Genomic DNA, 26785 nt, shown 5'->3' with positions numbered 1-26785 from the left:
CTCACTACAACTATCAAGCTAACCGAGTTCTAAGTGATATCAAGCTTTGTAGAGTCCTGTGATATAGCATAGACCTATATATCACTAATTATAACTAATACGCATTTATCTTCATAGTTTTTGTAGTCGTAATTATCCCTTCGGATATTGAAAATTGAATCATTTTACCATGTTTTTTTTTAATATACACATCTAAAGCAGTTTTTCCGCTGGACGTACGCGTGAACGTGCTCTACTGTTGTTACAGTAGTTGATATTATGTATTGCTTTAGTCTCGTGGACCTCGTATAAGCCTGACGTTTAGGCGTATTTCTATCTACTTAATTATCAGCAAACCAGCCCGTGAAAGGAAATGTAAAAGATCAGTATTCCACACTGTGAGAGATAACGGAGATAGCTGCCGAGGCGACTCCATTTTCAGCACGAAATAATGATATTCACGCCACGCTGACGTCATCACCTACGCACGAGCGCCATTCTATTTATAGGGTGTTTCCCCGAACGTACTTCCGGTTTCTGGTAAAGGGAGTTGCTAGTCTTTTTTTCATAGTCCCCTTAATTTAAAACATTTAGTTTTGATCAACATTGAGTTTGTGTACGGAATTAAAGTTCTTTTACATCAAAAAAATGTACCATATATTGTATGAAAGATAATAGTCATACCATTAGACCAATAAGGGGACGAAAAAATCAAGCACACAATGTCCTCATGCGCAACATGGTCTTAACTAAAAAGACTATTACTAAGTGGCGTGCGTTTTGTGTACGTCGGGCCCTCTCCGTGTATGAACGCCACAAACACACACAAGCTCACACAGCATGTACGCATCAGGAACCATACGGCTTTGCGGATAATTGTGCGACACACACGGGCGATAGAGACTGACTTACGATTCGCTAAAATGTATTGACTAGCTTGTAAATTGCGTTGTTGCGAACTTACTCATTCACTCACTTTAGTCATAGGCCGGCTCGCTATTAGGACGTGGATACTATGACATTACTGCAACGCTACCTCGAATACAAAAACGTAGACCGGAATCGTTTTTTGGAGATCTTTACACCTTTTTTTCGTGGATAACATCGAGGTAAGTGGCTCGGACTCTTGTTCCGGTGTTTTGTTTACAACATGCTCGTTTTGGTTGAAATTCGAGGGCCAAATTCGCAAAGGATTGCACCCACTCCGAGCGGTGGTTAAAACTTCTACCACCACCAGGCCTACCAGTTTTATCGTCCGTCAAAGGTAGCGATGCATATATGCACTTCCTGCTTTACGGCACAATCTTATCTCACATGCATCTTAGTCTTCAAACTGTTTGTTGATATTCCCGCAGCGACTTCCTAATAAGATACGAAACAACTAATGCTCTCATTTTGTAGATATTTTCGTGCACACTCAATTTGATAAGCGTGGGTGTTACGTGATTTCACGAACTTCATGTGTACATCATTCATGTATGGATGATTTTAGTACGTGATACCGCAAGTCTTCCAATCCAAGGAGTTACTCCTACCTGGCCCAATCCCATTAATCATTGATGGCGTATAAAATGCTTTATGTACAAATTGTAGTTTCCAGATTTTTATTGTTATTTTTTATGTTTTTTTTTTTAATGTCAAGATGCTAAGGCTATTTGACAATAATGTATGCTATCGTGGTATGTTTAGGTTTTACACTGATCTTGACTGATAGTGTACGATCTCGATGGATCAGTCGAAAATTATTGACTGTCATTGTTAAGTAGGCGAACTCAATGATAAGTTAAGCGTCGTATATGTACATATATGTGTAGACCACATATATATATATATATATATATATATATATATATATATATATTACATTGTATATCCTAATGTCATTCTCAGAGAGGGAGAGAGGGAGAGAGAGAGATATCGGGTACTGTACATGGATATGTAGTTGCTTTCTGTGCCAACTTCCTGTTTCAGAGCTAGTTGACAATCACATGATCGTTTTCGTTTCGATTTTACGATGATTTTTCTTTAATAACAGAGCAGAGGTGCTTCTGATTCCACTACAAACTCGCACGCTGTTCATATTTGAATGCTGCCTATAAAATTCCTGCCCCGAATACATAACTGAATTCCTCGCATGAGTGCACACTGTGGGAATTCTGATTTGATTTTGGCTTCTGCGATGTGGTTTTAGTTTTTACTCGCATGCGCCTGTCGTCTGCTACAACAGTGGGCGGGAGTGCTGATGATTGCGGCAACCAGTGGTCGGCGTGCAAGGAAAGTGTTCCGGGATAGTTGCTTGCGTCTCTCGAAGCCTCAGACGTTTTACCTGGAATTGTATGTCAAAGCGATTTGAGTCACTCACTCTTTGTACAAAATAACAAACTTTAACAGGAGGGTGGATCTCTACGAAATTTGCCATACATAGCAAGAAAAACAGATCAGAGAATGTACTATTAATGGGTATTTTGCGTGTCACAAAGCCGTTACAAGAAGAAACAACTTTGCACTATATTATCTTCAATGGAGGAATCCTTTAGCAGGTATTGTCGAAAATATCCCCAGAGGTGTCTACACAATCATGCAAGGTCACACTGTTTTTCTTCTAAGCCAAGGGGTATCGTTCAGATACCTCCTTCGTGATGAACATTGCTCAACCACAGTGGTGTAAGGGAGACCTGATGTTCGAACATTGCGACATCTTGTGTACTTCGATACCACCACCAATGGCGTCCTATTTGTTTTTACACTATAGCGGCATTTGAAGGTGATGATTCTGGGAGGAGCTGTAAAAAGATCATTTTTATCATGGTGAGAACTTGTGACACACAGCAGCAAAAAACTGTCTTTACAATAACGTGTGCTGTGTGTTCATGTGTTTGTGTATTTTGCGTGTGAGTGTGTGTGAAAGAGAGGGAGAGGGAGAGAGGCGGGGGAGGGCACAAGAGCATCTTTTAAGGTTATCGCGGGTGTACCAAACGAGCAACCGAACGACTCGAGCGATTCCGGGACGCTGAGTCATGTACGCCATCAGACAATGGGCACAAAAACTTGTGGAATGTGTCGTTTGTATTGACATATTTTCTTTGTATACGGTGCACTGTTTGATATGCTCCCAGTGGCTTGGTTTCGCGCCAGGCGGCAAAGAGATCTTTCGTTTTCGCCCTATCACGACTTCAGATCCAATGGCTTGGATACGCTGAATTTGTAGATTCAGTGCAGCAGTCACTCAGCGAGTGTTTTGTACTCAAAAGGTGTGCGAAATCGACACCAACATTTAACTTGTTTATCACGACTATTTGTATCGTGTTTCAAAAAAGTTCTCTGCTTCTACAGGGTAGATGATATATAGATTTAGTGTAGACAATCTACATTATTTACAAATGTCATTTTTGCCCTTGTCATATAGAGCAAATTCGCACAACATACCCAATCCGATGGAATATTGTGTTCATCCGAAATATAAACATTATGATAATATATGAAAAAAATAAATCGTCGTTATTTTTTTTCTGATGAAATGATCAGTCATTGCCATATGTTCGACTCCTGCTTGTGCATACATTGTTATTGCCTCATAATTCAAGAGAAATGGAAATATTAGTGTCTATGTTGAGAAGAAAACATATGGTATGCTGATGTACATGTGCTGGTATCATTATGCGACATCGCAGCCTTTGCTATCAGAAAAAAATCCCAATCCAACCTGTTTTATGCTGATCATGTGCAAGGGACAGGCAAAGAAAGAACACACAGACAATATGATATAATAAACACAAACAAAAATACAACATGGTTGTCCAGGCACATAATGTAAGCAGTAACATACGATGAAGGAATAGAAAGTGTGAAGTCGGACAAGATCGACACCGTCAGTGTTTTTTTTTCTTTACTACATTTTGTGACTGCTATTTCTGTTTTATAGTTTTACGACTTCCACCGCAACTACAACAGCAATTACATCTTATTCAATTTACACAATCATTAGTTAACTGCCACTGTTAATTTGTCTACCGCTGTTGGTCACACATATACCACTATGTATGTTTAAGTGCCATACTTCTAGTTTCCTACAGCCATCGTGACAGATGAAACTGTTGCTACACAATTATATTAAAGAATTAATGACAGTTACTGCTGATATTAAATGCCGCTGTAGACTACAGCCATGCTGAGTTCCCAAACGCATGGTAGGCTCCTACTAGTATTGCATTTGCGACGAGCAATTCAATATTCTGTGGAATGGTTAGCAAGCAGACTGCCGGAAGCTTCACTGTGGCTGCCCTTTTCCGTTGACAGGGAAGGCAGATGTATCTTTTCCCCCATCGAACAAAGGATGGTGTAAATTCCTGTTACCCTATTTATCGGCATTATCCTAGCCAGTTCTATTCTGTGCTTGTGGGATTACCGAACCGACCAGGACCGCTGAACAACGGTATCGTATGTATACTTTATCAATGTCCCGGATTGTACGTTTCCCTACTCCCAATTTCCGGGTATCCCGGAGCTCTCATGACCTCTAGTCATTATGAACACGCGTAATCAGGGAACAATGCATGCTTCGCGCGTTTGCTCTCTTTCATGACGACAGTTCTTGTAAACCTGTAATTGAATTACGTAATGAATACTTTAAGTTGTTTACTGACGAAAAGTGTCGTCCTATCGCCAAATCGTTACGACATGTCATTAGCTCTATTGGATCCAGTATACCTGGACGAGTCAATGTCTTCCGACAGTCTTTTGCTCGACTTAAGAGGAGGGAAGCTGGAGCGAACGTCATTATACTCCTTGCTTTTTGTCCATTTGAAGACACCCTAGACCCTTTTCCCAATCACCGGCAGCTGCATGAAACTTCAAGACGGCCAAATGATTAATTAAGGATTATTGCACTTACGGCTTTAAGGGTATGTACATCGGCGACGCAACGGTGAGTGAACGCCAAGAGAGAGAGAAGCAAGAGAGAGGGGCTCTTTCAGGGGGTGGATAAAGGATTGAATTAGAGACGGTGACATGAGGACGTCTAAGAAAAAAGAATTAGGTCTACAAAAGAACCAGACACTTGTCCTATCTGCTTCCCTGGAAGAATATAGGTCAATACAAAGCTCGGATGTGCGAAGGCAGACCACCTTGTAAGACACTAAACGTCAGTGTTTTTCAAAAACTAAATAACAGTATAGCCTATAGACTGACAAAAGTAACGATAAAAATCGAGTAGATGAATTTCAAATCTCTGTTCTAAGTAGCTAAATAAAACACAAAAAACACGAATACTCGACTTTGTTGTAGTTCGTTTGTTTGAGAAACCAACTGTATAGCCACAAGTAGAATTAATAAGAACATAATCTTATGTTCTGTACATGTGAAAACTGCTATGTTGGGCGACATCATGCTTTTAAGCGGTCGTCCTTTGTTTTTCAAAATGATATTTCCGCTTAACATTCAATCTGACCGATCTTCGCCGAAACTTTAATACCGTTACATTACTCATGTTAAATCATGCCATCCTGAAGGCTTTCGTAAAATAAACGTCCAAGTTAGTAAATTGTTCTGGATGATTTCCAAAAACCACACGCAGGTTGTCCCCACGTGATGAGTGTGTGTGTATGTGTGTGTTTGTGTGTGTGTCATGTGTGAATATTCGAAGTTCTGCTCGTAAAACCCCTTTGTCTTTTGGCAAACGTGGAAGATTTGATACTTCTATTGTCTTACAATAATGATGATGTAATAGTGTTGACCGTTGGTCTCATCTCACTTTCATTCGCAAAATGAGAGTTGAATTTCAAAGTTATCGAATCATCTTGCAGGCTTTTGGCCCATCCGGCACTTTTCGGGAGGGAGAACGACCATATTATATACCGGGATTGCCTTCTGCAAGCCGTAGGGTGATGCGTTCAAAATATTGATGTTGATAATGATATATCGAAGTTATTAGCTTAAACTAAAGATCATATGACGTTAGCGGATCGGGTTTCCCTACCCATTAAAAAACTGTTGTGACACCTGATTACTTCCGTATACAAGATATATCAAGTACAATGTATGATTTACTATAGGTCCTCAATTGTTGTACAGTCTTTTCATTTTACTGTGTTCTATTTACCGTATTCTCTGTTATCAAAGGAAGTGAAACATAAACATGTTTTGTCGAAAATGAAATAAACTTTGAATTGAATTGAAAGTAATTTGACGCATTATTCTCAATCACTTTAAAGGAAAACAAAACAATATAAACAAGTGTTTACAGCGGCCCCCTACGGGTGAATGAGTATCATTATAGTGCTCCTTTTAAATTTTCACTGACCTCAACCACAATGACGCCAAATAATCTTGATATTACTTTGGTAATGTTCAGGCGTCGATTGCTCTCGTACTTTCGAGAGAAAATTCCGGGAGACGCACGCATAAATGTCAAACTTTGCTATCATATTTTACTGTCTGAGATCAACAACAACAGCAAAAAAAAAAAAAAAAAAAAAAGGTCTCGATACCTGATTCCGTGGAAGACCAGACAGATGAGGAGAAGGGGGTTGATTTCTCTGACCTAACCTCCTCGTAGAGGTCACGGGTACCCGAGACCACGGCACATTCCATTCTATAGCCTTGTTCCATAAGTTGCGAGAAGAAGCAAAAGTGCGCTCACGACTGAGAAGAGCAACTTAATACATTCCACCAGGGATCGAGGGATCGGGAGAGCCTCCGCCTCCCGGATCCCACTCTTCTAGAGGAAGTGGAGGTCTTCTCCCAATTATTGTTATCCGTAGGTAATATGCGCCTTTTGAAAGTATGTGGCGTTCGCGCGTTTCTTGTTAACCCGAACGTAATGTTACGTCACTGGCGCATCAAGACGATAAACCTGACACAAAGGAAATATGATTGAGACAAGCAACTCTGCTTCCCACATCCCAAGCAGTGATCTAGTGTTTAAAGAGCTGAAGTACTGAAAGAACAATGCAAACTAGTTCACTATAAATCTATGAATAAAAATACAAAATTATTGAATTTGAAAGTGAGAAAATTACTTCGACCGCACACATTACATTGGCTAATGATTGCATTTTGATTGATTTCATATTCCGAAACGAGACAGTTCTCGACTTTATCTACGACAATATTGCCATCATGCGATGTTTACAAACCTCGATTTCCGTAAACGCCCTTTATTTATTTGGCAGTTTGTTATTCTGTACCATCTCGTACTGGTCATGTGATGTCTATGTGGAAGCAGTCGTAGCATGCGAGCAGATGAACTTCGAGGATTTGAATCCCCGCTGATCTCCCATTCAGTCCCGCCAAATTGATTAGACCCATTTTACGCGCACTCTGCTCTCTCACGCTCTTTGCGGCGACTCCAAATGACGCACGTGTTAAACAGATGGCGCATCTTGTCGCACTGTCATTTGTATTACCCACTTATCGCCTATTTGCTGAGCATGAATTCTGAAATACGAATAGAGACAATTGCTCCAAGTCGGATGGCAAAGATTTCATCGGGTTTTTCCCTCTCGTCGCGCGAGTGGAGGCAAAAGATCTTCGCATCTCGCCTTACTATGGGGCTTACTATCCAACTGTGGGGCTATTGTAAACCTCCAATGAAATGCAGCTAACTCGATCAAATCCTTTGACGAGAAAAAAAAAAGGCGACTCCGATAGCAAGCGGTCTCCTTTTCACGACAGAAACGTGCGCGATGGTCGCTTCAAAGAGCCACCACCATTTACTCGGCCATCCCCTGGATCGCAACTATAGATAGCGATGAATATGGCTCTGGGCGTGATGTCACAGTAATGACGTTGCTATCTTCTTCTTTTTCTTTCTTTTGTGCTGCATGGCTAAACTATTTCCTTTGCCGTCAAATTATTAATTACAAAGCGTGTACGCGTACGTACATTAGTACATACGTATGCATGGTATACGTCTAACAACATCGACTATTCATATGCATTTTAGCCATATATATAACTCGGGATCATGCCAAGAAAAGATTGATTTGAAATCTATTTGTGCTTATCTTTTAGCACCATCGCGCCTCTCACGTACGCCCCTCCTTCCGTCGCACGTTTTGTAGCTCCCGATTATGGCAAGCGGATGGAAATTATGACTCTAAATCGTTTAGCCAAAATAGACCGGCACATGCGCACAGTTCGCTTTCCGTGCTCTCACCGCAAGTTACTGAACTAGGACACGATTTTTTTTTTGTACCCTTTTACTCGAAAGGAAGAATCCCCATAACGCTTTATACTATAGTATCCTTGTTGATATATTTGGTCTCAGCTAATCCTGACAATCAGCTGGGGAAAATACGCTTACCGTCTTCACTCCAAACTCTAAACTTGAATGTAACTTCATCGAGAGATAAGTACAATTTTTCTTTATAGATGTGTTTGCATTAGGTCAACGATTGGGGTCAGATTCTAACTCGAAGGAGAGAATGTTACAAAATATATAACATTGTCATGATCTTATTTTTTGTTAGTGTATTTGTTTGGACAACGATGGGGCAGAGCTATCGACAAGAGTGGATCACAAGCAACGCTTTCTTCATCATTTTCTTCTTCTTCTCCCCTCCCCCCCCCCCCCCACTCTCTCTCGTTTTTGTCGGCGTGTGTACATGAGTCGGGCCCTTGAGGTTATGGGTAGACTCTCCTCGTCTATTCGTGATGATACACCCGTGGGATTACGTTCCGCCCTCACGTCTAATCCTGCTCACGCCCTTACCGATCGTGACTGGAGCTCGGAGAAAGGCCGAGCGAGGAGAGCCGGAAGACCGGCACATGTCGTGGCTTCCGTACGAGCTACCCTGCACGAAGCAAAAAAAAAAAAAAAAAAAAAAGTTTGCTCCTTATTACCTTTTTGCGTGTTGCTTCAGTCGCCGCGCATCTGACGTTCCCAAACCGCTGGAGTGACGGGGCCGTACAAAGCGGATCGAATTCAAGTTCAATAGTTCAAACGCTGCCTTTGTTAACAAGGCACGAATTCAAAGGGCTCATAGCACGCACCCCGAGTGTAATTCAGCCGAAGTTTGGGGATTGTGTGCATTTGGTTTCACGCCAAACTCAACAGAGCTCAGTCGGTTTGTAAAGGGGTCAAATCTGTCCAGGTGCCTAAAAATTGCCAGCCAGCTTGTAACTCTTCGGTAAGAATTGTGATGGCGCAGTCCGATGGTATGGACGCAGTGTGTAACCAGCATATGCACGTCCTTGATTTTCCCCATTATCGTTAGTATGAATAAACAAGACTTTTCTTCGTGGAGAAAGCGCACGAAATAGCACTCGAAATATACGATTTTTAAAAAAAGTGCTCATGAGAATTACTGATACCGTTGTCTGACGGTTCCGTCGAACTGAATGTTTGGCACTCCGGAAAGAACACTTCTCTTTTTTCTTCGGTTTTAATTTGATGTTTTGCTTATATTTTCGATTACTATCTTTGTGACATTATCCTCGCTTCCAGTATGGTGAGCCTTTGTCCAGCACGCGCCCCTAGGACATTACTGGATGGATTGGAATAGAACAGTTGCTCAGTTGAAGTAAACGCTAACCAGTAAACGCAGATAATTATCTAGCATATGCTTCCACTGTGAAACAGTCAGGAGCCCGCAACCAGGGAGGTGACCTCCCTGCTGCAACATTGAGGAGTCATCAAGTATTCTTCACCTTCAGTTGTGTACGCTGGAAGTATTTCTCTTGTGTGTGTGTGTGTGCAACTGGGGTCCAAGACCCTTTTTCGGATTGTTGACGTCAAGTCAAAAAGTGCAAAGCAACTTGGCTCTAAGATGAAAAGTAGATACGGGCGCTTTCGAGTTGCAGTTGTATCACGTTTTTGTGCGACCATGCCCCGATCATTCCGCGATTCTAAACGGGTTGGAAGGGTCTAAAGTTCAGTTGCAGTTAACATGGCAGTCTTTTTTAATTATCATCTGAAATAATCAGAGTACGTGCATGCTTCCTTTCCAATCGGTTCAGAAGGATTGACTCGCGTAAGATGAAACGTTGTGCTTATTCCGTGCAATTTTCAGCCTGAGAAGATTCAATTACATGACTGAATCGACAAGACGACCTCTCACAATGAATCACCGGTAATTCCTGATAATTTCGCTGCATTAAAAGGTTTCTGCGCAGATTTGGAATAACGCCAAATCGTTAGATCTTGCTTTCTCTTCAGGCTCGAATCCAACACAATTCAGAATCAAAAAGGTTGCACGAAGTACCGTATATCTATCCTGTGCAGGTCAATGCAAATCTCGATCAGAAATGGGTTATTAGTTTACATTTTGGCGGCTCGCCATGGTAACGTGTCACGGATTAATGCATGACCCGTGCCATATTGATTACCGAATATGAACTTTATCGCCACCAAACCGGCTGGTAGACGCACTAGAGGTATAAGAGATATATTTGAGATAAAATAAAAGATTGGAAGATATTGCTTCCACATATTATTCTATAACGATTGACTGCTATTGTGAGGAAGCCCTGCAGATCCAGGTCCCTTCCCGTGGTACAAACATTTTTCGCTCCAAGCATCGAGTCTTTAAGCCTGGAGCAGAGGCTATCACAATATCCGTGAGGTACCTGCAAAGCAAATGACGTGATTGCTATTTGAATATCATGATGGCATGTAGGCGCGTGGTTCCGGGTTCGCGTCCTCGACTGGCCGCTTTCCATTTTCCTATTATACCTTGGTATTATCATTCGCTGTAGGCCTTCCTTGTGCGTTTGTCATATAGCATCAATAGCAGCATTCGGGCTTCTGCTCAAGGAACTAGATCGAGCGGTCCCAGCAGTGAAGTTGGCAGCCTGCACTGACGGCTCATTAGCCAAGTACGGCGGGCTAATTTAACCCATACTCCGTTGAAGTCACTTTGTGACGTAACGAGATATACACATAATACTCGACACTCTTTTAACTTCGTCAGACAACTTATGAGCGGGTATGTTGTAGGGTGATCACAAATCATCACGATAACTTTTGACGCTTTCACGGACTTGCATACAGTATAACTTTACATTCACAGAATTGTGCGTATATTTATGGTTCCTCCCTCTGCGATTTGCAAGTTTTATCTCGCGTTATTTCAGCTACAGGTTTTTTTTATTCACGTTGCCACAGAACTGCAAAAATTTAATGCCTCTAAAACGCTCTTCATTTTCTTATTCTCCCCTTCAATTTTCACAGGATCATCACTAGTTCTCCAGCCGCTCTCTAATTCTACGCACACTCAGACCGACAAGGGCCTCAATAGTTCTCAGACGTTCCAAAACAGAACTGACTTCCGACTCACAGCACGAACAAGACGTCGGCGACTTCGAACTGACCTGTATACACGATCATGTCTGACACCGCATCAACTACGCCTCCTATGCCGCCAGTTGTGAAGATCGAACCCGGCGTTGGATCATCCTACGAGGCAGCCGTCGCTTCACATAACATTGGTACGTTGAGATTCACTTTCTTGAGACACTGACAATACGACGCGATTTCGATTCGCGGTTCTTTACCGAAGCTCTTCACACGATAGCTATCAACTCTTTGGAGGGTCGTCTTCTGTTAGGGTCACAATACCCTCAAAGAGCCCTGTCGAATCGAAATGGGGCCAGGTTGCGTATCGTGGCCTGTAAGTGCAAACTTGCTCATCGATTTGTTCATATAATCGAACTTAATGCCTTCTGCACCCCCCCCCCCCACGGAAAAAGCAGTATCTGCAATGTATATTACATTGCAGATACTACTTTTCTTTTACCACTACAGTATGTGACCTCCGTGTTAATGACCGCTTCGGAAAGTTTAAGATTATCCATGATTCTTTGATACCACGGGCGCTATGACGGGTTGATTTCGATTGCATAATCGCTACCATGCCAATTATTACGATTTTCAAATCAATATTTGCATTATTTTGATATCGTTTTCACCAGGATGAGCGGGTTTTATGTCGATCTCACTGAGATCAGACGGCATGATGCAAACTTTTCTTTCCTGGCATTCTCTTAAACTTAGGCTCTGACTGCTGGAGCGCCACGTAATTGTGTGCCATGCAGTCACTACCCACATGACACAAGTGCATACCGTTAACATCCGCGCAAATCTGACCCAAACAAAGATTAATGGTGTGTTTGTCAACGTGATCACGCTAACTTGAACTTGCCTTAACTGCATTCGGTCTATGGATGAAACTGTTAATCTGATGTTTCCTTTTCCTGTTCATTAATGTAGTGTAAGGTAAGAAGATACACAGATTGATGAGGCATCACCATGGTTACAAGAAATGGAAATATGAATTTTATCAAAGCGATCCTCCGCCACAGTGGTATAGGCTTCAGAATGATAATGTGCTTGGTTTAGAAAGAGGTGATGCATTTATGATTTGCATTGTAACCCGCCTTTGGAACCCGAAAACGTTCCAACAAACAAAAGACTACCATACGTCTGTAAATGTCAGATGATGTGTTGGAAGTAATGTGCCCCTCCGACCCCCAAGTAAAGAAAATACGATAAGAAGACATAATTACTATCAATGTAATAAGGTTCATCGCGTTTCATTAAGTTGGAGCCAGGAGATACGTGCAAATCATTAAGTATCAATTTTAGTCATTATATTTCTGCGACCATTGTTTTAATGGGGTTATCTGTTCGGCAACACCACTGATCACGCGCTCATGTTAGTATTTTTATCTTTCTTATATGTTAGTGTATATAGGAGGAATTGCGAGCGAGTGAAACCTTTCGGTTCCTAGTTTCTCTTATCCAACAAGGAAACGATTTACAAGCAACGATCAGTATTCAACAACGCTGGGAAAGCCAAGGGGAATGGGTATATACTCACCGGAGCTTCGCAGCTTCCGCCTTTACTGAAATCGAAAGGAGTTTAAAGTGCTAGGAGGAAATGCCGCGTTCGATAACTGGGTAAACAGTAAATCAGGTTCGGGGAGATTGAAGTTCGGCTATTGATCATTCTGCGTGAGAATAATGTGATAATGCTATACAAGATAGGTGTTTGGTATCACGTATACCGTCTATTTGTGTCTATGGTCATATTCTACGTTGTGCTGTATAGCATGCACTTGTTTTTGTTTTGTTTTGTTTGTTTTTAGACAGGTGTGGAGAATACCGACAACTTTTGTAACCATCATTAATTTTGTAGTATTAGGTGTGGCAGATGGAAGTGAAGAGTTTTCCCGCGTATTTTCTCATCGTTCAACCTTCTTTGTATACTGCACAAAAATCTTAACCTATACTGCCTTCTCTGTGAAGTCAATCCAGAGCATCACGTGATCATTTTTGCGTTTAGATCGCTTTTCCTATTGATTTAGTGGGCTTTTCTGCAGCCGAATGGCAGCGACAACGTAAAGTTTCACAACGTGACCACGGTGGACGAGGAAAGAGCAGAGATTTAACAACTTACAATAACATGGGACAGCTGCATATAGCGCACTGCATGTTAGAGGGACCAGGAAGTGTTTCTTTTTCTTTCTTTCTTTTTTCGTAACGTAATATCATTCGACAAGGAAAGGTATGTACTGTAACCAGCCTAGACGGAAACAAATTTAAGGCTACAAAATTATGCACAAGCTGAGTCAACGTGCGATGAAACCGCCAAAGAGCGGGGAAAACAACAACAAATTAAGTGCATCACAAATCACATGCATGCTGTGGAACTCGGTTTTAACCAAACTGGGTCTCGGACGGCGGGTTGGGCTGCTTCTTTCAACCTCTCTTTGTTCTTCAAAATACAGTACCTAGGGTGCCACTTACCTTAAAACAATGCACAGATTTGGGCCGCTGAACTCCAAGAATAAAGTTTCCGTTCAACGACCCTACCCTCCAAAATGCGTCAGAGGAACGTCTGTACCGAGAAACAGATGACTTATCTCGCCAGCCTATCACCTGTCTACCCCAATAACCGCAGATCGCCTGGTGTATCTGCGAATGAGTCGTGACGAGGGGAGAACTGTACGCTGCGTCTCGCGTGCAGGTCCCACCCTCTCATTCCAGAAATTCTGTCTTCTGCTTGTGAATTCCGATTGTGCAACATAATTCAAATCTCATTAAACAAAATGTGCAATTTTAGTAAGCCCGTAACCCTTGTTAATGTCTCTTAAATAGTTATGTTAGTAATGTCCATTGACAACTTGGCAATAAAAAGTGGATGGACATTTGTTTGATTGTTTTGTTTTGTTTTTTCATTTCTGTATATCTATGTTGTATTTTATCCGCACGGACCTGCGGAAGAACAGTCTTCGGACTGAAGTATGTTGCCGTGCATAAATAAATGAATGAAATGAAATGAAATGAAATGAAATGAAATAACTTCACCATAATTACAGTGACCAGAAATCAAGACAGGATTTTGCGAAGAAAGTCTCATGCTCCCTGCTAAACGTTCAATATTTGTTTTTTGATTCGATGACGGATGTTTCTCTTTCAAGATATGCGATATCATCGCCTCTCTATATGAAATCGCCAACGCTACATAACTTTTGTGGACCAGCACCTCTCATTTTGGGGCGAGAATCCGGGAAAGAAATCGGAGCTACTTTCCGCTTTACGCTGGCATGGCACCAATGCGAAAACCTCAACCGGATGTCAATTTTACCTTCTTGCACGGGGAATGGGATGTTATAGTTCCTGCAAAGATGCACGACTCAAATGTCAAGAAAAAGATATGTATATCTCATCTTTAGTCTGCTGGGGAAAAAAAAAGAAGCTCTTTGTAAAAGTCTATCGGTGTTGACGCCCAACGACTTGGGGATAGATAAACAACATAACAGTATCACCTAAAAAAGGAGGCACGAATATCTGTTGCAACAGGAAATATGTCTCTATACAATGATATTGATAATGTATAGCCAAACGCACGGTCATTCTGACTTTCCTGTCTCCACCAGCGACTGACGACAATATAAAGATAATCAAAACAAAAAATGTCCGTGTGAATTTAAAGTGTATGCACTTCAGTATAACGGGAAATCCCCTTCTTGCCACAGTACGATGTTATGCATATCATAGTTCCGACTCGCCACATGCCCCGCGCAGAAACTGTCTGTTAATCGTTAATCAGGAACCAGATATTCTCGAGAACTCGAGATATAATAACAACAGGATATAATAGATTCCGGACGTGGCTCCAAGGATATAGTCTTAATGCGGCATGAATCTCGATTTTGTTTTGAGATGTTGATTAAATGGTTTTGAATTCCGTGTTCATGTAGTGCAGCTGGCCATTATGTTCGGGGGATGAAATTGAAATCAAAGCATCTTTCTTTCAACATTGTTCGATATTAAATGTTCCCCAAACAGCAGTGCTGCAGAATATCATAAGAAATGTACAAGTAGTATTTTAGTGCACTTCCACATGTATCGTAAAGCCATCATAATTATGTACCTTTCAGTCCCCATAACAAGGTCGTATATTTCTTGAAGCAAGACTTCATAGAGAGTCACACTTTAATTCTATTTCAAGGAGTAAGGCGAACATATCTAGCCTCCACATTCATCATCCGCCATAAAAAGAGTGCCGACTATCATGCACCGAAAGGATTAGAGATGTTTTCAAACCTTTACAGTACACCATATTTTTTTAGTAATCAACGTGGTCAGATGCCTTCGCTGTGCAAAGTCCTGACGAAAAGTTGAAGTAAATAAATTGAATACTTGTTTATTCTTCTAGAAATGAGGAATAACCAGATGTTATAGGTCATAAAATCCGAACATTATTTTGATTCCATCCGTGGATCATCGTAACTTGTTTGATTGCTAGAACTTGCTGATAGAAGAAGAAAGACAGCCCAAATTATATGAATGTATTTGACTTTGTACTTAACTTTGCGGATACACTTAGTGAAATTGATTCACCTATAGGTCATCTGAGTTCAGGGAACTTTTCCGGGCAACTGAAGAATTTTCCACATCGTGTTATTTCGCTAGATTTGTAATGGATTAAATCGACTTACGACGATAAACCAAATGAACTCTCCAGTAGAGTGATTTTTCGTGTGTAATACACGCAGCACATATGAAAAGGAAGTATTCCCCTAATCGCTTGAAATAAATTATAATCACTTTTAATCTGGGAAGGGATAAAAATATCCCGACGCGTGACTAGGAGACTTTCCCTTCGAGCTTAAACCGTAATAAGTGCAAACGGGGTGAGTGCGTTATTGTTTTGACTAGATAGTTAATGTAATGTTTCACCGCATGATATCAGGGGAGAAAAAAAACATGAGACAGAGAGAAGTATAGAGGGCGGGAGTCAGAGAGAGAGAGACCTTTGAAAGGAAGGAGAGAAGTTAAGGTGTAGAGTTACAGGCATCGACAACAGGAAAACTGGGATTTGATTTTTAATTCTGGTTCCGCCGCAGCCACGCCTTAAATCAGAGAAAGAAGTGATTTTCTCTCATTACAAAAGTAAAAAAAAAAAAAGATAAATGTGTATTTTGGTCCAACGTCTTTGAGAATTGCTGCTCATATGAAGGATAATGTTCTTTCAATTATTTTCCACCTTCATCTCTTCTCTCCCTCCCTCTTTCTCTCTCTCAGTTTCATTTATTTTGAACCTTATGGAATGCAGCTCTTTTTAGCAAAGCAAGTGAAGAGAGCCGGCTACATCGTTTTAGTCGCGCAAGCTGTTTTTTTTTCTGAAAGTTGTCTGCGACGTGCGCGCGTTTTCATTGGTCGGAAGTTCCTGTCGCTACGTCTGAAGATTGCTAGTCTTTTCCCAAGTCGTTTATTTCCATGTGTTCGGCTACTCGCGGAGCTCCTCCTCTTTATAAAAAGAGAGGCACGAGTCTCCGATGTGTGTAGAAACGCGGCAAAATGATCATTTTAACAAGATAGGAAGGGCTTGGGCGTTTTGTCACCGAGTCTGTCGTTCCTTAATCAGTCTGTGACAAGTCACCACACAATTCCTTTGCTGCTAATTTTAGACTACTGTGAAATACAGGTGTTTGCGTCTCTAGCGAGGGAGTAGCGGAACCACGTCCTTTTAATAACCGCAATAAGTCAGGCAAAGAATGAGAGAGAGAGAAGAGAGAGACAGGGAGAGGGAGGGAGAGCGATCATTTTCCTATAGCTCTTACCAATTACTAAAGGTGAGCAGTAGCCACGTGCGTTGAGATCCCCAGAGGGACGCAGCCGGTCTTGGAGAAATAAATTAAGCTTCGGAGCAGCGGGGGATACATGACTAGGCGATGTTAAAAATACCAACGCCTTGATATAGAATCCCGTATTTACATTGACGTCATAAGATTCGAGTTTGCCAGTAAACGCGCAGACATGACCCTGTTGTGCCTGCACTAGAAATGCAATGTTATGTTGAGTTTGATGCTGGTTTTGATCTCAAGATTTTCTTCCATTCCCCAAGACCGGGGCTGGAAGATAGTGCGGCTGTAGGTAAAAGTACCAGTCTTGTGAAATGGCAGTTGATGTGAAACACATCGTACTCGGTGAGGGAAGCAATTATTATGTCTGTCATCATCTTATATATGGTCTGCCCGAGAGATGATCAGAACGGCACGTAATACTATTATATTTTTTATGTGAATTCGCATATATTGTCTGTAAGACTAGACTTAATATGATTATCATGGACACACTCTGATTGTCATGACAAGAAAAAAGAGAATCATCTCCTGTCCCCCTTCTCTCTCTTGTCTTCTTCGTCTTTTTCTTTTCTTCTTCTTCTCCTTGATCATCATCATCATCTTCTTCTTCCTCTTGCCCCCTCCTCTTTCCAATCTATCATATACGTCTTCACTTCTTTATATATACCTGTATAATCTTATCTCTTGTGTGAATTTGCCCAACAACACCCAATATTACTGATCTACCGTTCCCAGGCCAGGGAATTATAGATACAACGTTGGATGAGGAGCCTCCCCTTCAAAATTTCGCCCCCGCATTCGTACTATTCTTTCTTCTCCACCAAACCGCGCGCTGTACAGTGGTCGTTTGACAGGGAAACGTTGGGGTCTTTGTCTTTTCTTCTGCTTCATCTTCGAGTGAAGAAATACATGCTGAGTATTCAGCATCACAATACCGATATTTGCTGTCTCTGCTACTAGTGTTGCTGCAACTACTTTGAAAGCGACAGAGCTCTCCCATCCCTATGTCTCTTCGAGTCTAACTTTCATTTCTAATTTCGTATAGACATAGATATAGCCAATAGGGAACACAGAAAGGTAATGCAGCGCAATCACGCGGGCTTAACATTTCTTTTGTATACAGACGATGTTTTGAGTTAATCCTCGATACATTCCATCTCACAGTATGCATTCTTTCCATTTCTGTTCTCTCCCCTTGAATTCATGTCTTGTTTTCGCGCCTCTGTTGAACTCTCTTTCTTACAAATTTTTGCCTCATGGTCATAACACTCTGCAGACCGTTCTATGTCTGTACAACTTTGATTACCACTCTTCTGTAACTATTCAAACGAGGAGTCTTATAACGTCTTAAGGGAAGCCAAGAACATTGATACTCTGTGATATTCAATTTTTCGTTCGATTGCCAAGTATGGGAATATTAGGTATAGCTCCGTTTCTAGCTGGGTATCAAGCGGATGTCGTGATCACCAACACTTTTTTTTTAAAAACTAATAAAAGAAAAAAAAATCATCAACGTTGTACACATGCTGACATTTCTTAACCTCATAATTTATGTGGTGTCATATTTGTATCTTCTTACCAATACACATCACGATGTCTCAATAGCAATGATTTTCATTTTGCGTGTTACGCAATTGCTTGGTATTTTGGTAATTTTCCTGCTCTACATGTTTGTTGTTGCCTATTTCGCTCGTGTAGTTTCTTGTCATAAGCCAAAGACTTGTATGAGCGTGATTATCGTATGAAATAATCATTGGTGTCCTCTCTTTTCGATAAATGTTTTACAGAAACAGCTGGTAAAATGGAGACTACACATCAGGACGCCAATCCAAGCATTCACATACAACACATGAAACCCAAAGGTAAGACAACCATACGTGGCACGTTCTTTGCTATTAGTTGTCAATATCAGTCATCAAAATGATAACTGCATGGATGTTACATGTGTATGATAATGCATAAGATATGTGTCTTTGTGTATAAGAGAGAAAGAGAGAGAGAGAGAGAAAGAGGGAAGAGGAATACCAGAAAGACTAAATGAGCGTAAGGTAGTGGAAATGTATATGGTTATCTTTTTTTCTTTTTTTTACTTTTTTTAGATTAATATTTTTTTATGTTTTTTTTAAGAACCAAAATGTATGTGTGTGTGTGGGGGGGGGGGGAGGGGAGGAGGGATGGTTATTTCTGAACCATGGGTAAGTAAATCAGTTGTGCTAAAAACTATCTTAACTCTGCAGGACCCTTTTTTTTTCACGAGCCGGAGGATATACATTGTACTTTGTTTTAAGAGCACAAGAGTTGGCAAGCTAACAAAACAAAACAAAAAAATGATAGCAGATCAGAATTCTACGTTTAGCGCCCTTTGTTTTGTCTTGAATTGAGGTTTGTTTTTGCCAAGTCTTTCCTATTATATTAAGACCTGACGTGGGGGAAAGACGTGGATTTATATCGCTGACGTACACGATTGCAGTGAACGATACGGTCTCGAGACTAAAAAGAAAAAGAAGAAGAAGAAGGAAAAAAACCTCATTGTAGCTCCTGTCGAGGTTAGCTCGAGTTTAATTTTTTTTTCCCCGTAAGCAAGAAGTACCTGGGGAAAATACCGATAGCAAGATATATATAACAAATAAGGGAGAAAAACTACGGCCAGATCGATAGTACGCCCACTTACATTACCGTGTATTTTATCGACGACAAAATGCCTATTCACCTGTCCAGTATTTTCTTTCCCTCCCTTTCTTTGTATTTCTGGTGATGTTATAAGAACGAAACAGCCCTGGCTCACAGAGAATGTAGGTCTTGCTGCCTCTATGTAGGTGGTGCTGCTGCAAATATTTCACATGGTTGGTAGTGGCATTGATAGGAGGAAAGAAATGAACTTAATTATTGGAAGGGTTGGGTCTCAGCAACATCCGGGGTGTTTGTCGAATTTCAAATATATATATATGTATTTCCTGCCAGCAGTAAACTTTAAGAAAATGTAGACAGATTCCACACCAAGACGGTTGATAGCACAAACAATCCTGTTTGCGTAAACCGACATGATGATCTATACTGCTTATATTATCAGCGACTGTTAGTGATGATGCAGCAGCAGTGAGGCGAGCAACATACACGGCGTGTGTGCCTTCTCTGTCTTTGTTGACTGTTTGTATGAGAGTTGTGAAAGTGAAGACTCATCTATTAGTAATTTAGAGGTGACAGCGCTCTATATTCTGATTTTGAGTAACGTATTGTCTCCGACAATGTCATGACAAAGACAGATGTTAGATAGTATCTTTAGTTTGCCAATGCCTTCGTGAACTGTGTATCACAGAGCGTCATCTCAAAGACAAAAGGAGCAACAGCAGAGAGGGTTGTTTGATTGCTTGGAACTTAGTACCGACCCCCCCCCCTCCTTACCCAATGACTAGACAACCGGACAGGAAATTAAATGATACACACTGGGTTTTGTTTGTAGTACACATATGTCTTTGTCATTTTGACAGTTAATTGAATCACCCGCAGATATGTTGTGTTATGCGTTGATCGTTTATTAGTAATTCTCCTATATTCCGTGACCAAACAAGTGGTAAAGAAATTAATGCGTAGCTGTTCCAGTGTGTGTTCTATGAATTTCTTAATTTTATCCCTGAATTCGTCAATTTAGACGTAGATCTGCATAGTTTCGCCGCACACGTTGATAGACGATGCTCTCGAAACCACTCTCTTTGAGTGCCAATGGCTTTCACCTTGACTGTTTCCGTGATTCTTTTGCCAAATTGAGCCATGACAATGACTCCGTAATCAGGGTCCCTTCCGCCTGTGTTTTTGCCCTGCATGCCCGAAATCAAAGGTGACGGCACACAGAAATTGTGAGCCACGAGACCGAAAACAGGAAAATGATAGTGACTGCAGCCTGACTGAATCGACTTGTAGTGATCAATGCAATTGTCTGACAGAGTAGATATCCATGATTTCACATTCCCATAGTACTCTAAAAGTGTTAATTCAGCACAAACTATAAAGCTGCATAGGGTACAGGTCTATCGCCATACTCTTTTCCACCCGTCCCGGTTGCTCTGCCACGAAAGCCGGTAGAATTCATGCTTCTACGCGCAGAGATGAACATACATGTAGCTGGAGTGCCATATTATTTCTTTTCCGCGCGGGTATTTTGTTTATATAGACGAATTATGATGATATTTCTTTGAACAAAATAGCCTTGATACGCCCCATCGAATATTGTTTTGTCGACTCCCTTTCAGAATAAGATAAAAAAAAATCTTGATTAGAGTTATAACACTACCATGAACTGTACGAGGTGAATTGCCGACGATTTCTGTTTTGGAGTAGCAAATATTGTGCGCATTAACTGACGATGGCTTTGCACAATATTTTTAGTGTTGCATTATTCATGGTAAACGATACATTTGCTTTCGGTAATATTATCTTTCAATCCTCGCTTGCGCATGAGGAAGACAAAGGCAACAGCTATTTTCCCCGCATTTAAATCTACGTGAGGACTTCTGAAGACGCATGTACAGTGTAGAATTTAGTGTGTTTTTCGCCTTCCGAGACAGGAGGTTCATTTGTTTTCGAGGCTGGCTTATAGATGAAAGAAAACCTGCAAAATGCTCTCCGATTTCTCGTCCTAAAAAGTGTTGCTAAGGTTCACCTCGGAATGCTAAACGCTATTCATTCGACTTGGCGTGGGAGGAAGCGCCGTGGAGGGATCTACGCACGTTGCTATTTGCGTCATCAGGTCGTTGTTTTTATCAATGCCTAAGACCTAGATATCAAAGCATCCATGATTATTTAGCCCAGGAGACTGGAATCGACGTCTAAGATTCACTTTGCTGTAAGGAGGAAAGCACGATTGGCCATGATCTCATTGCTTACACAGAACAGCCTTTCTCCACTGACAATGACCAAAATGTTTAATGGACACAAATTGTGGGGAACATTTTACCAGATATCAGCGTATTATTTCGCTTTAATTTATATCATTTTTCATGAAGACATCCTTTTCTTTAGAATTTCTGCCAAAAGAGTCATAGCTACGCCTATAGTCACAATTACGTCAGTCTGTGGTTGAAAGGTTAGCATCCACTGAAAGCTTTTTACGGACGTTCAACTATATGGCATAGAGAAAAGCATAGCGGAAGTGTGCTTTAGCAACCTCTCTCATTCCACATGGTTAAAACTATTCCACATCACTGATTAAGGGCCTCATGTTCACACTAATTTTTGCGTCTGCTCCTTGGCACTGAATGGCCTGAACCTGACATTCAAAAGGGTAACTCTGTGGAAATAGACTCAATAACTATTGCAACAGGTGAATTTTACTCGCTTTTTCTTGGGGGGGGGGGGGGGTGACGTAACAAGCAACTAGTGGTGTAAGAATGTCGCCCTCATGTGTGATTGTTTTAGTTGTCTCTGTGAAACGTGTGGCCGCAGTGCTTCTGTCTGCCAATGAATGTGTCTCTCCGTGTATGTTAGAGATATTGGAGTATAATAGTGTTCTCAGAAACCAAAGAAAACAGCATAGAGTGCGATATCAGACATTGACATCGCCTGTGCCACACTTTATTTTCCACATCATGACGAAAAGTATCTTGGCACTCGACTTGCTCGTCGTCGTCGAAGTCTTAGTTGATATATGTCCACCTTTGTGTGAAAACATAGGCACAAGCATGCACACAACACGAAACGAACTCATGTTTGTACATTTTTCTGGTATTTCCTCTGCAGGACTGGAAACAAATATCACATTGTGGCAGTTCCTGCTCGAGTTGCTCATGGACAAGTCACGCCAGCATCTCATCATCTGGACCGGCAACGAAGGCGAGTTCAAGCTCCTCAACGCCGAAGAGGTCGCCAGGTTGTGGGGGCTGAGAAAGAACAAGACCAACATGAACTACGACAAGTTGAGCCGCGCTCTGCGCTACTACTACGATAAAAACATCATCAAGAAGGTCATGGGCCAGAAATTTGTCTACAAGTTTGTCTCCTTTCCGGAAATCGTCAAGACAGAGAACAAAATTCCCTTCCGGGTGAAAATGGAAAGCATGGATGTGCCTGCTACTACGCAACGCCCTCACAGTTACCCAAGCGTCAGCATCAGTAGTGTGGACGAGAAAGACAAAGAGAAGGGCACTCCGGCCAAGAGTCCACAGCGGTACCTCCACACGCCCAGTCCTGTAGCGAAATCCCCTCGCCCATCATCGACAGAAAACAGACTGATGCCGAAGCATCCAGAGAAAGAACGATACCAGTGGGTCACTTCCACACACCATCAGGAAGCAGAAGAGATGATATCAAGACCCACAGTCGCGGTCGCTCTCCGAGAGGTCTATATCACCGAGGCTAGACTGAATGGCGAGACGAGGTTGGTGAGTACCGGCGGCAGGCCTATCTCCTCAAGTACCTTGACAACAGCCACATGTGATGCGGGAAGTGGCCGTCACAGAACCAAATCACCAACGACCAGCGCGAACAGTTCCAACAAGCCGCGTCCATTACAGCTCACGGTGCCAGCAACGATCAAGAGTACGGAAGCGGGTGTTCTCTCAGTCATGTCATCAACGGGCCGACCTGGTAGCAGTCCGTCATACCTTCACGCCTCAACGTCCGGGGCTCTTGCCAGCGCCAGTGCTTACGGTCCGTGTACACCAGCTCTCCCTGGTACACCCATCATGGTGGCCAGCCCATTGCTTGGTCAGAATGGCACACCTCTTGTTCCTGTGCACTTCTGGAGCACCCTGAGCCCGCTCACGCTCAGCCCGTCACTCAACAGCAGCAACTCATCCTTTCAGTTTCCCACCCTGGTCAATGGACTCAACTCCCCGATGACCGTCAACGGAGTTCCGGTCACACCTACCGTTCTCCTTTCGCCAGCATCGACGAAACCCATCTTTGTTTCATGAGTGGATGTGATAAGACAAACACCACAAGTGACTGTACATTACTGAGGACATATGGTGTTGGCCCGTCATGGATTAGAAGCCAAAGTGAATCCAGAATGTGACGATTAGCCTCATGCGCAGTTCAGTTATTTCGCACTTCTAGAAATTTGTTAGCTCACATGTAGTTAAGAAAGTCTCCAGGATCGTAACCATCGTGTTACTGACAGAGAAAGGCTGTAAATCAAAATATAGCTCACCATGCACCAAAGCAGTAAAATCAGCATTACACAGACCTGAATTCATGGCAGAATCAGTCACATTATACATGACGGGTCGAATGCTCTAGCACATGTTACATACTTGCCTTCTCATTCCAAGCCTACTTCGAATATAGAAGTAAATTCCGAGTCCTCTTTTCCAAGTAGCAAAGTCGGACTAGACCTAAGGTAAGGCTGTGCCTTATTTCTTAATCTATGGAGAATCGGAAACCGAATAGTTATCTGCGTTTCTATTTTTATAAAGAGAGATTTATTTTTCTTGCTTTAAAACTTGGAAGTAGATATAGAAACTTAGGTCTTGTGCAGTTGTAGAAAACAATTCTTTGCGGCTTAAAGAAGTGGACCAAATAAATCTATGTTTTAAGATTTGTGTTTATAATTCGATTGTATGTCTCGTTTTAATTTATTGATTTGTGCTGTACAGAGTGTCTTATTTATTTTGTTTTGAATCTGTTTTATATAAGTTCCAACTTTTATGTAAATATTACTTCACAAATATTTAATTGACTTTCTTGCAATGTGCACAGTGAATTGCTATATATGTGCTCCAGACGAAAAGTTTGGAGACTTGATACTATGAGCTGATATAGTATTTGTAGCTGATAATCGACTTTCTCTCTCACAAAGAAAGCAAAGGAAGAATACCAAAACTGCAAAGGACATTTCTACCATTTTTCTTTTATAAAGAGGTGAACACTAACTCCATATTAGTCTTGCTTATGAAAATCGTATTCGTGTCATTTTTCCTCTAGTAAACTGGGCTTAGTTGCCATGATCCACTGGATCTACCCATTTGTGGGTGTGGCTATATTGATTGACTGTTAGGGCGTGGCATTTCGGGTCAGCTGTCGGCGACAGCAGAGAAATGTATTACTCTGCTGTGTAAGCTACCCCCAGTCCAGGTGCAAGAAGACAATGGGACACTAAACTCATGAGCACCAATGTTCGTTAAGCTCGCACGTGTCGCGAGCTGAGTGCAGTAATGGAAGGCGAGCACGACCATCCGCCCGCTGTAGTCAGCTGCGGAATCCTCCACAGGTGTTCAATTTTGCTCACGTCCATGCCATTAGCGTATTAGAATTATTGTATCTCCATCAGCTTTTCGTACGGCAAAACGTTGTTTCATTATGTGTGTGTCTGTTTTGCCCGGGAGGGGTCATTGTTTTACTTTCAACTGTCTTAAAAAAACTCGCTATCTTTGGAATATCTTTGTGCTGTGCGGTCATCAACATGTCCGGCGGAACAGTGACATTAGCCACTTCCTCTTGTACAGTAAGGTAGTCTACCCCCCCCCCTTTTCTCTCTCTCTCTCTCTTTCTCTCTCTCTCTCTCTCTCTGCCCACACTTGTACACACAGGCATACACACGCATACACACACACACACAGGAAAACGCTCCCAGCGCCTGTATAAATATATGTCTAAATACTGGCTGACATATACATGCATTTCACCGGCGAACAAACTCGTCTTCATTAATCAAGAAATAATTATTGTTTCCTTCCGATGGCTCGTGACCGTGGTTTGTCATACATGCTGCATTCTCAAAAAGGAAAGGAGAGCAACAACAATCACAGGATGCATTATTGTGCAGGAAAAAAAAAAGTTACTGCAGATAAACGAAATGAAACATGAAATGACTTTTCATCGTTACGCTTCGAATGTGGCATAAGTACTCATTGAAGAAGGACAAAAATACAATTACGTTTTCTATGCAGATGCCACAAAATGTTTACAAATTGTTTATACCTAGCTGAGGATGGATGCTTTAGCGCCAAGAACAAGGTTTTCACAGGAAATCATCAATATTGATATATGTCAAGAGAGAGGGGGAAAATAGAAATATCTATCATAACCATTGCAGTATCAATCGTTATGACGTCAGCGGAGATGCAACTTTTTGCCAAATTGTTTGCGGGCGCGTTCAATCTCATAAGGAATTTATGTTGTTTTGTTTGGGCATATTTCTCATTTTAACTCCTGGAGAACGGAAGCTCTTCCTTCCCAGCCTGCATCTGGTTCCTGCCTGATTATGACACAGTCGAAAAAGCATCCACACTTGTTTAGTTTTGTTCATACCACGGAAGTGTAAAGGAAAGTCAAAAGGAAGGGCTGAAATGCCAGCGCCGAAACAAACCTACCGCATGACGTTCACTTTCAAATAGTGCACATAATGTCAGGTACATTGTCAACATAGTAACTATGAGAAATTAGTCCGCTTTTCGTGTTTATTTCTTTTTCGTGCGACTTGGGGAAAATGTTCTATGACACATACGTGTGCTGATCCCGGCATGTATTTGTGCAACTCACATAGTCCCCTTTTTCGATTAATGCGGGGAAGGAATAAGTGAATGTTAAATATTCCTAGTAAGTATATAAGGAGTCACGCTTTCATGCTGGTCATGAAATTCTTGCTGTAAATTATTCTTAATGGATATCGTAGTACACGAAGATTCTGTGAAATACATCACCAGACATTGATGTTAGTTACGATAAAAACCGATGCTCGACATAACTACTGGCATTAATCGGAGGAAGTGTTTGGCTT

At 41.6% G+C, this 26785-nt stretch overlaps 1 protein-coding gene across 2 annotated transcripts; it reads left to right on the top strand.

The window, feature by feature from the left end:
• Positions 1-966: 966 nt before the first annotated feature.
• LOC140242601 (ETS domain-containing protein Elk-3-like) lies at positions 967-24946 on the top strand. Of its 2 annotated transcripts, none has more exons than XM_072322364.1 (4): positions 967-1088; positions 11150-11406; positions 18861-18935; positions 22807-24946. In XM_072322364.1, the coding sequence occupies exons 2-4, from the start codon at positions 11304-11306 to the stop codon at positions 23979-23981; spliced, it is 1353 nt and encodes a 450-aa protein (XP_072178465.1). In that variant the 5' UTR covers positions 967-1088; positions 11150-11303; the 3' UTR covers positions 23982-24946. The 2 variants fall into 2 exon arrangements, with proteins under 2 accessions (XP_072178465.1, XP_072178457.1); XM_072322356.1 differs by lacking the exon at positions 967-1088 and adding an exon at positions 10781-10904.
• Positions 24947-26785: the final 1839 nt, after the last annotated feature.

The sequence above is a fragment of the Diadema setosum genome, chromosome 2 (assembly GCF_964275005.1).
Source record: "Diadema setosum chromosome 2, eeDiaSeto1, whole genome shotgun sequence".
Taxonomy (NCBI): domain Eukaryota; kingdom Metazoa; phylum Echinodermata; class Echinoidea; order Diadematoida; family Diadematidae; genus Diadema; species Diadema setosum.
Note: the sequence above shows the minus strand (reverse complement) of the source record. Positions and strands in the feature narration are given on the sequence as shown.